This window comes from Pleurodeles waltl, chromosome 7 (assembly GCF_031143425.1).
Source record: "Pleurodeles waltl isolate 20211129_DDA chromosome 7, aPleWal1.hap1.20221129, whole genome shotgun sequence".
Lineage (NCBI taxonomy): Eukaryota > Metazoa > Chordata > Amphibia > Caudata > Salamandridae > Pleurodeles > Pleurodeles waltl.
In genome coordinates, this window is record NC_090446.1 from 565,412,174 (window position 1) to 565,423,848 (window position 11,675).

Sequence of the window (11,675 nt, forward strand, 5' to 3'; positions counted from 1 at the left end):
CAAATGACACCCACAACATGAAACAACATGAAATGATTGGCCACTGCACTCAGCCATGTGTCTGCTCAAGAGAGTATATTGGTAGTGAACTGTACTCTGTTGTGTCCCTGGTCAATAGGACAAAAGGCAAGGCACATCACCAGGCACCAACTACAATACCTGCACAAACAATAACTCGTCTTGTGTATCGCACCTTGGCTATCTCCAATATTCAGGGGGAGATGGCTGCATCTAAAACATCAACCTGGCAACGTAATAGGTATGAATCTGCTCAGGACTCACCCCCTTGTAGCTGTTGTGCTTGCCTCAAATGCCCCTCAAGCTCGAGGTAGGCCACCACCAGTATACAGGCCATCAGGGGTGTCAGGGTCCGGCGTGTGCCCCACCCACATTGGGAGGAGAGCCCTAGCTGAACCTCCATGATCTTCTGGGCCAAGCGTCTCAGCTCGTCTCACCTTTTTCAACATTGAATGCTCTGCCGGTGAAAGACCCCACAGTGTACGCACCTTCCGGGCGATGGCTCTCCAAATCCCTCACTTCTGATGGACATTGACCTGCCTAGATGAAATAGACAAATGAAGAGTCACAATTGCACTTTTCTAGGGTAACTGGTTGTTTAACACGCATTTGAAAACACCTAGCACAAGCATTTTGTAATTGTCAACTCACAACATCACAACAAAGCACACATGGTGATAAGTACAGGGACATAATTACACACTTTTTTGAGTCACCTGCTGACTATACACAAAACTGGTCATGAACTCCCCTGACTAAGTAAGCCCACAAATATGATGTAGCCCAGGGCCAAGCAACAAGTACTGTGATGTGAGCCACTAGGATACACAGCACACCACTGTGAACTTCTGAAGGGTAAACTACTTGTGCAAGACTGTACAGACACCTTTACATCCAGGCACATTGACTCACTGCATACGGTCCATACAGGCAACTACCATGGTACAAACTACACTCTAAGACTTAGGTGGCAATCAATGGGCTGGAATGGGTGTCAATGAAAGCTTCTTCTCTGTGGATGTGTGGAAATGTGGTCTACATAATGGATTCTCATCCAAATTCTGAGTGAGTTTGTGTTGGACCTGGCCCTTTTTGCAGGTTCATCCCCAAACGTTTTGCGTTCCTCCTCCTATTTTTCTGACCTCTTTTTGTTGGCTCTAGGACTTGGGGCTCTTTAATACTGCCAATCAGTGCTAAAGTGCATGTGTACTTGGTTAGATTGGCTTACACCTGATTGGATTATGTAATTTACCTGTAAGTCCCTTGTACAGAGGTATCCCTTATACCCAGGTCTTGCAAATTAACTGCTACTAGTGGGCCTGCAGCGCAGCTTGTGACACCCACAGAAGTAGCCTTTCAAACCTGTCTCAGGCCTGCCACTGCAGGGCCTGCATGCGCAGTTTACTGCCACGTGGACCTGACATCATTACTTGCCAGGCCTGGAACTCCCCTTTTACTACATATAAGTCACTCCTAAGGTAGGCCCTAGGCAGCCCTATGGGCAGTGTGCTGTGTAGGTAAGAGGTAGGACATGTGCCTTGTTGTGAGGCTTGTGCTAGTAGTGACAAACCGCCCATTTGGTTTCTCACTGCTGTGAGTGCTGCGCTCTCATGGGAGTACATTGGAAATGCCCTTTCATACGTATAAGTGGTATCTTTTGATCTATGAGGAATAGCGTGGGCATGTTTAGTATGTTTTGAATGGTATGTTAGTGAGAAATCATTCTTATTGGTGTAGGTGGATTTCTTATTACCATTGTAGAAATGCCACTTTTAGAAAGTGGACATTTCTCTGTGTTTATAACTTTAGTGCTTCTGCAGCCTGACTCCAATCCACATCTGGGGCAGAGTAACAGCTCCACTTGCTGCATACTTTCCAGACAGCCATCACACAGGAGGGGCTGAGTGTGACAGAAGAGACATCTGCATACTGATAGTCTTCCTGGGCTGGGGAGAGGGAGGGTCATTCACACTTTACATGGAAATAGGCTGTGTCCTGCCCTCACACAATAGACTAATTACACTCTAATGATGTGTGGATACAGGGCTGAGTTGAAAGGGTGTTTTGCTTGACTTGAAAGGACTCCTTTGAAGTTAACCCCTGAGCAAAGGTATTTTGAGTATAAGTACAAAGGCTCATGCCCCCTGATTTGAGAGCACTTTTGGAACTCAGAGCGAGCCTCTGCCAGAGGGACTCCTGGACTTCACAAAGGACTCACCTCGACTGCTCTTCTGTTTGTTGCCCTGCTACCTGGTGACTGCTGGGTGACCCATAGGACTCATCAGGATTGCTTTTCTGCTTGTGGCCCTGCTGACCAGCTGACCCCCTGGATGTGGACTGGCATTGCTGGACTGTTTGTAGAAATCTCCCCTACTGGCCTATAGCTGCTGCCTGCCTTTGTGTCCTGTCTCTGTAGAGCCCAGAGTGTGGGGAACACTGTCTCCTGCTCCCTGGCCTTAGCACATGGAGAGCACCTCATTTGTTTTCTAATTGGTGATAAGTACATGAGGAGTGCTGCACCTGACCCTAAAATAGTGCGTGAGAGGCACTCCCTTTGCCAGTTTGCTTCAGACGCAGAGGACCCCCATGGACATAGTGGTTGTGCTTCCCCTTTCCTGAGGCTGGAGAAGCAGAGAGGAGCCACTGGCAACCTATCACTGAGCGAGGCACTCTCTCTCTAGTTCCCTTGGGGTATGCCGGGCACATACTCCAGAGGGAATCACTGCCGTGACCCAGGGTAGAGAATTGGAGGAGCTGGCCTGCACCTCGCAGACGTGTGGAGATGTCCCTGGGCTAAGCGGGTCCCCCAAAAAGCAAAGCATCCGTCCAGAAGGCCCTAGAGAGCTCTGGACGTGCTCAAGACTTGCAGATGACAGAGAGTGTGCTGCCTGTGCAGAGCAGTCGTGCTGCGTGGTCATTGGCGGCTGCATCAGAGTTCTCCCAGGCCTACAAAGGAAGGGTGAGCTGCCTTCCTTTTCTTCCATCTGCAGCAGAAGTACCAGTGGCGTGGGGAGCCTTGTTTGCTGGGGGTAGGTCCTCTATCTACTTTGGGCAGCAGTATCGTATGGCTGGCAGGGCGGGGGGGAAACCCTCAACGGAGGTCCTGTAACTGCCCAGCCTCCCTGGAAAGTACCACAAACCTTATAAAAGAAGTGCTATGGTGCTGTAGCCCTCGTGTAGGAGGTGTCTTATGGTGATTTTTGCCCTCCGTGTTATATATACTTTTGTTCCTCTCATTCAGGGATCTGATCTAAGTTACATGTTGTGCTAACCAGGTTGGGGGTAACTTGTATATTTCTGAGACGTATTTGGTATGCATTGCAGGGTGTGTTAATGAGGTATACCATAGGGAGATGTGCGGGTTCCTTTTATTGGCATACATGACAATGTTTTACATGACTAATGCAATAAGGTAAAGGTTCACTCTATGTGCATTCCTGGTGATGATAATTACCAAACAACTGCTTGCTTAGCAGAGTATTACTAATTCATGTCGCTATGGTCTAAATCTGTTTTGTGAGAACTTGCTGTGGAGTTTCCTTTGTGGTGTATTTATTGTGTCACTGGGGCTGTCTGTGTGTTGTGCAAACACTTTACACATTGCCTCCGAGATAAGCCTGACTGTTCTGTGCCAAGCTACCAAGGGGGTGCGGAGGGGTTATCTTGAGTGTGTATCTCCCTTGCCCTGACTAGAGTGGTGGTCCTTGCCTGGCTGAGGTGCCCAGCCAATCAGGAACCCTATTTCTAACAGTTTGTGTGGAATGAACTGGTCTCACAGGAAACACCTCTTACCATATCTGGCACTCCTACAGAGATGACATTCAATGTACCAAGGTATGTTTAGTCTGATTGGGGGCACAGGTAACAAAGCTAGTGATTCACATGTCATGATCTGCCCTGCATCAACCAACTATCTGCACTGTGAGTTTGTAACTTGTGCAATAAGCCTGAAATGTACAAACATGACCTCTGGAAAGTTGACCATAGACCTGTGGGAGTAAGGGGCCTTTCATAAGTCATTACCACACATTGTGTCAGGGAGACCAGATCCTCTGGGTCTGCGCATGTTCCCAACATGTCCACCACTAGACATCTCCAAAGCTCCGATAGAAATATCACAGAGCCTGAGAGAGTCCAAGTGGGGGGAAAGGGGATTAGGTAGTGAACAGCTGGGAAGGAGACCTGTAGGAAGCAAAAGGTTAAACAACTCAATATCTAGATATAACCACATTGACTTCCAATAGACTATGGTTCTAAGAGTTCTCATACTGTAACCATGGATAACCTAAGAATTGACTATAACTAGACATCAAGAAATCTACGTACCTTGAAAAAATCAAGAATGGGTTAATACAATGTTTCATATGAGCTTTTCATGAAATATCACATACTGTCTAGAAATACAGGAACCGTCTAGAATAATGTTTCAGAACAAACATTGCATTTTTACATGAGGACAAAAGGCTATCTGAAACATTCCCTGGAAAACAATAGGAATTGTACTAGGGACTTAATATTCACAAAGAATGTCACATTTTGAATTTAGCATCTTCACAGAAAATCCAAAAGCTCGGGATGAATGTGTGCACATCAACAAACACAACACACCAAAGTTTTAATTGCCATGAAATGATCGCGCACACTGTTGCCGATCTGAACGTCAAGTTTTACATGCTGGAAATGAATCGCGCACACTGCCGATTCGAACAAGAATATGCAAATGCCATGAAATGATCGCGCACGCTGTTGCCGATCTGAACATCAAGTTTTACATGCTGGAAATGAATCGCGCACACTGCCGATTGGAACAAGAATATGCAAATGCCATGAAATGATCGCGCACGCTGTTGATGATCTGAACATCAAGTTTTACATCCTGGAAATGAATCGTGCACACTGCCGATTCGAAAAAGAATATGCAAATGCCATGAAATGATTGCGCAAGCTGTTGCCGATCTGAACATCAAGTTTTACATGCTGGAAATGAATCGCGCACACTGCAAATTCAAACAAGAATATGTAAATGCCATGAAATGATCGCGCAAGCTTTTGCCGATCTGAATGCCAAGGTTTACATGAGAGCAATGAATTGCGCACTCTGAAAGTTTCACAAGTAGGCCCAAAACTCGAGAGTCAGCCCGACCTCCGCCTTACTGCCCTGCTCAAGGATCACCAAAATAATGCGGGGCAGGCCTGGAACATCAAAGTAGGCCTCCGGAACAGGAGCTCAGGAAGTTGCTGCTGCTCTGCACCGGGACCTCTGAATAGTGAGCACGTGGAGCTGGGCTCTACACACAATGCATTAATTATGCTCTTGCATAAAGGCTGGGTTTTTTCATTTTTGTTGCCCGTAGAGCGCGCACTGTCCTGATGTTGACAAATTGACAATGAGGGTCTATGGAAATGAGTACTATGTTAGGTGATTACTCAAACCCCATTCCTAATGTAGTCAATGTATAAGCATTCAGGCCAAATCTTGCATCTGAAGATTCAATTTGGCCACATCCAAGTATCCGAAGGTCTACAGGGACTGGGTCCAGTGCCTCAGTTGCGTAGCCACAGTTACTGTGCACCAGCCTGGACTATGTCCCATACTGTGAAAAGGCTTTGACCACCCCTGCTCTCTGCAGACTAAGGCCCTCATTATGAACTTGGCGGTAATCACTGCCGACCGCCGTGGCGACGGTGAAGAGAAGACCGCCAGTGGTGGTAGACTGCACACCGCAAATATGAATGCCAAAAAGTAAAACCTCCAAAAATTCTGCAACCTCCACCCACCGCCAGAGCCTACGACGGTGGAAAGGCAGTACACCCCACCCCGCCACCTCCATGCAGACAAATCCTCCGCCCACCAAATAATGAAGCACAAATCAGCGTGGCGGATAGTGAATGCCGAACAACCATTGGCGGTACGGATTGCCACGGCCATCAATGTGACCCACCAACAACAAATGCACACATTGGCAACTTTGAAACCCACACACCTGACACACATCCACAACACTATAAAACACTCACACACATACCCCACAGTCCTTTACATCACCAATAGCACGACAGATATTGACAACATAACACGCATACACTGAACCCAACATCACAAAAGTCACACACACAAATACACCACCAAAACAAATACGTACCCCAAACACCATTACAAGCCACACACACAACCACAAGACAACACCCACAACACACACCATGGCACCCCCCTAAGCACCCCTGCTTCACAGACAGGAAGCTAAGGATCATGGTCGATGAAATACTCAGGGTTGAGCCACAACTATTCGGGCACAGGTGAAGCAGACACCCGTGGCCAGGAAGATGGAGCTATGGCAGACAATATTCAACAAGGTCAACATAGTGGGAAACCACCCACGCACAAGGGAAGACATTCGAAAGAGATGGAACGACCTGCGCGGGAAGGTCCGGTCAATGGCACCCAGGCACAACATCACTGTACAGAAGACTGGTGGTGGTCCCCCACCTACACCCCCGAATACACTGACTGGGAAGAGAAGGTCCTGGCTATTCTGCACCCAGAGGGCCTCACCGGACTCACTGGAGGACTATAATGCATGTATCACCCCACCCCTCTCACTACCCCCAGGACCCCATCCCCTACCCAGTCCACAACACCCACATCCAACTATCCTGCATGCCCACAATCCCACAAACAGACCACCATCCAACCCACTGGGCACAGTCACCTACCCCTGCATAAATTCCTAGTGGCACTACAGCACCCACAATGCACCGCCACCCCCCACATTAAATGCAACTAAATGTACACAAAGGGACCTTGGATGCCATGACAGGGGAATATAACCATCAAATAGTGCAGAGCAGTGCAGTAAATGCAGATAAAGTACCTGACACCCACCTCTCTATTCCCCCACACACAGGCACCACCACCCATGCCACCCGGATGGAGACGTCAAAGAGTGCCAGCGCCCCACCTGAAGACAGAGGCCCCACTCAGGAGAGTGCAGACGGATGCATTAAAAAAGAGGTACTCCCTGGCCCATACGCAAACAGAGATCACAGCAGACAGTATGCAAAGTAAAACAAAAAGGAATCAAAGTATTTAGTCATTGTAAGGTGAAAATGAATGAAGAAATCGAGCACAACGATGTTCAAATATTGTCTCCAGAGAAGACAAGGCTGAAAATGACGAAAAGGTTCCAGGCAAGTTAAGTCAGTTACGTCTCAGAAATAATAAACAGTCCAAACAGTACTTAGTAATCCAAGAAAAAATTGAACGTTAAAGTACCTCTTCAATATTTTCGGCCTTGAAAAAGTCACTGGTGTGACGAAACACGTGTTGGCTGTTTGCTTTGGAAAAATGCTCTCTGTTCTATGGAATATCACTTCTTTCAGAATAAACAAACTCTTCTCTGGAGACAAGATTTAAACATCGTTGTGCTCGATTTCTTCATTCATTTTCACCTTACAATGACTAAATACTTTGATTCCTTTTTGTTTTACTTTGCATACTGTGTGCTGTGATCTCTGTTTGCGTATATACTATTTGTGTATTGATATTACACATTATTGTTGCCTAAGGGTAGTAGGGCATATGATCACGTGCACCACTTTTTGTTCATCAGACTATACAACATTTATGTACTTATCCCTTCGAGTGCGGTCAACTCTCACCCTTACTACCCGCTACAACTCCCTGGCCCATCACACAGTCCTGGGCTGTCACCCTCCAGCAGCCCAACCCAGGATACCACTGACACCCCTACCACACAGCCACCATCATCAGCTCTGGCCAAACAACCCCACACCAGTGTCTCCAGTCCACGGACTGGCGGTCCACATGTACAGATGCCAGAGTCTCCACCCACCATGTCAAAGGGCCCAGTGCAAGTGGGACTGTCAGACCTGTGCAGGGGGCACAGACACAGGGGGCTAGGGCCAGTGGGAGGGCATCAGTGGCCCAAAGGGGTGGCCAAAGGATGGATGCAGCAGCCCAGGAGCCCAGGAGGTGATATCTGAGGTCCTGGGAGCATACCACCATACCCAGGACAGGATGGGCCAGATCCTGGCCACCTTGGAGCAGAATCAGAGGCTGCAGATAGCACACCACTAGGAGGCCATGGAGCAATGGAAACAGCTCAATGCAACCATGGCCTCCATTGAAGGAGGGGGGGGTTCTGCAGCACAAGTACCACAGCCAGTCTGAGACCTCCACCCACCTGCAAGCCCCAACCACTAGCCAGGACACTGCCTTGCCATCTACATCTGCAGCAGCTACTGGACTGGTGGCACTGTCAGAGGACACACAGGAAACCAGCATCCCTACCCTGCAACCCAGCTGCACCTTCGCAAACGTGCCCTCAGACCCAGATATGCCACTGAAACACCAGCCAAGACCAAGACCAGCACCAGGAAGTGACTCTGCCCTGAACTGTCTCCCTTGTGTGCCACTGAACTCCCTTGTTGACATGCCACTGCCATCACACCATCTTCCAATGGACACATGGACCAAAACCCAGTGCTACCAACAGCTGAGCATATGTACCTGAATATGGATTTGCCCCCTGTGCCCACACCCTTTCACTGTCCCAACACTAATGTATATTTTGGCATTCAATAAATACACCTATGCACTCAATTTGTATGTCCCTCATCAATATGAGGTATGAATTGTGAGTGTGTAAGCATTAGACAGTTAATATCATAAGCATACCTTTATTGCATGAGGGGATCCAACGGACTGTAGCGTCTGAAGTATGTCACACTGTACACAATATTGGGTTTCCTGGCACATGCCACTTCAGTCATCAGGTAGCATTGTCACTGACAATAGACACCACAATACTTATCACATGAGTCAGACTTAAAAATGCAGTGAATACATCAGCATCATTGAACAGTACCTTAGAGTCACTGGAAGTATAGGCGGATTAGCTGGGTCCTGGAGTTGAGATCTTCCCCCTCTTCTTCCTCACCATCACTCTCATCCCCTCTCTGAGGTTGATGGGCTGGTTGGACAGCACCCTCCTCTTCCAGAAGGGTGATAGCTTTCCTCACAGCCAAGTTGTGCAGCATGCAGCAGGCCACCACTATCTTACACAACTTGTCAAGGACATAGCACAGAGATCCCCCAGAGAGATGGAGGCAACAAAATCTAGACTTCAGGAGACCTACAGTGCGCTCAATCACCCCCCTAGTACGTCCATGGGCCTCATTATAATTCCTCTCTATCTGTCCTGGGATTCCTCACTGGCGTCAGGAGCCATTGCAAGTTGGAGAGTCCAGAATCACCTGTAAAAGTGGGCAAAACAGGACTTAAACAAACTACCTTTACGTGCATACAGCCTGGCTGTCAGCTATGTACTGATCCAGTGTCATACACTGACCTATGAGCCATCCTCTGTCCCCCTGTAGTTGTTCCATCATGTGTGGCACACTCCTGTTTCTTAGGACAAATGAATCACGGACTGAGCCTGGGAACCTGGCATTGACATGTGATATGTACTGATCAGCAGTACACACCAATTGTACAATAATGGATTGATAGTTCTCACGATTCCGATACACCTTATCATTCGCTCTTGGGGGTATGAGAGCTATGTGGGTTCCATCAATCGCACCTATTACATGGGGGATATTGGCGAAGGCATAGAATCCAGATTTGATGGTGGGAAGTGCAGCCCTTTGGGGAAACTGGACATATGTTTGCAAGTGTTGAATGAATGCATCCAGCAATTTGGACAGGATGACGCTGAACATTGGCTGTGAGATCCCAGCACCCATGCCCACTGTCACCTGAAATGAGCCCGTAGCCAAAAAATGGAGTACAGATAGCACTTGCACAGTTGTAAGGATGGCATGCTGATTTCGATTTGCCAGTTTCAGAACTGGATCCATTAACGCGCAGAGGTCATGGACTGTTGCTCTATTGAGTCTGTAGGTAATTATGATGATACATTCCTCCATAGTTTCCAGATCTACCAGGGGTCTGTATACAGATGGGGGCCCTCCCTCACCACATGGGTCTGTACCTATAGGGGAGTAAAAAAACACATTTTGAGTGCCAACTTACACTTGCATCCCATGATGTCACTGTATTTTAAAATATGCGACACGTTGTTGCGCTGCGGCCGCGAGCACGAGCCGCTGCGGCGCAATCCGAGGAGACCGCGGCGGCCAGTGGGCGGGCCGAAGGAGAAGCCGCGGCTCGGTTCAAGGGTCACGGCACCCGCCGCAGGCCTTTTCTCAGGCCGCGAATTACCTTGCAAGCGCGGCAGGGCCGGAGACCCCGAATCGGGTCACGGTCCTCGCCGCGCTCAGCGCGCAAAACTAATTAACGCGCTAGGATGCCCGGGACCTCCCTCCATATACCCACTTACCTGTCACACATACAAAAGCCATCTGCCTACACATGACTAGCTTATAAGCATGCCTTTCTCCTTCCAAGCATGCTGTTCACTTCCTCTCTTCCCTGCGTGCATTGTTTCTCTTTTCTCAGGAGCATGTTTTCTATTTTAAGTTATGACCCTTACCCAAACCAAGATGGTGGTATTAATACTTCCTGTTTCCCACTTCCTGTCTAGGGGTATATAAGGGGAATCTATCTTCCTTCTCATTGCGTTGCAACACTCCTACGGTGGTAGTCATTCTCCGGCTGGTTTCCTCTTGTGGCGCCAGTTGTTCTTGATCTGTATTCAGTCTCCAGAATTCCAGGATCTTTAGTTCTAATTCCTTGTGTCCTCCATCTGTTTCAGGGAGTTCCTATTGGAGGTTTTTTACCCTTTTTGGGGTTTTTCCTCTGGGACTCCTTCTGGAGGGCACGGACTGTAGTGGCTTACTATTGTCAAACAGCACCGTGGCTACCGGAAGGGGTCGCCCCTACCTCGGCCAGAGCAGGACTTGCAGGAACCAGGGCCGCTCACCACCGCTCTCCAACATCGACGGTAAGCTCAGGGTGAATTGTGACAGATTGCAACGCCCAAAACTCCAGTTGCCATCCAGAACCATGGAGAATCTTGTGATGAATACAGAACCAACAAGCCAAACCCTGCTCCTGACTATACAACAACAGGCCCAAGAACTCCAACAGCTACGTACCGAAAATACAGTCTTCCGACAAGCCTTCGCCTCTAGAACCACCGATGTTCCTACGGTCTCTGTCACTACGCCCCGCTTCTCCGGGGATCTTAACAAATTACAAGAGTTCCTGGATGCCTTGATGGTCTATTTCGCATTCCGTCCTTTACAGTTCATGCAAGACAAGACCAAGGTTGGGTATTTGATGAGCGCCCTATCTGGACCAGCCTCGGCATGGGCAACCCCTTTGGTGACAAGCAACGACCCTAGCCTGTCTAATTATTCCAGCTTTGTCACTGCCTTTAAGTAGATGTTTGAGCGTCCTGGATTAGAGTCTTCAGCAGAAGAAGCTCTCTGCGATATTCAACAAGGAAATCAGGACGTCTTACAATACATCACTCGTTTCAGACAATTGGCAGCTGAGACTTCCTGGGTGGAGCGTACTTTGGTGACCCTGTTTCGCAGAGGTCTCAGAGAGGACGTTAAGGATGAACTAGTTCACTCTGGCAGAGTAGAGAATCTTTAGGGTTTAATGGATCAGACCCTGACAAAAGAATATCGGTTAAATGAGCGAAGGATGGAGAAAAAGAAGAGTT

At 48.2% G+C, this 11,675-nt stretch overlaps 1 protein-coding gene across 1 annotated transcript; it reads left to right on the plus strand.

The window, feature by feature from the left end:
- Window positions 1-11,008: 11,008 nt before the first annotated feature.
- Window positions 11,009-11,389, plus strand: LOC138246934 (protein LDOC1-like). Its single transcript, XM_069201681.1, has one exon. It carries the CDS (start codon window positions 11,009-11,011, stop codon window positions 11,387-11,389), a length of 381 nt encoding a protein of 126 aa, XP_069057782.1.
- Window positions 11,390-11,675: the final 286 nt, after the last annotated feature.

What these genes read in the sequence shown, in the direction of transcription:
- LOC138246934 (XM_069201681.1), top strand. Translation starts at nt 11,009, where the DNA reads ATGGAGAATCTTGTGATGAATACAGAACCAACAAGCCAAACCCTGCTC.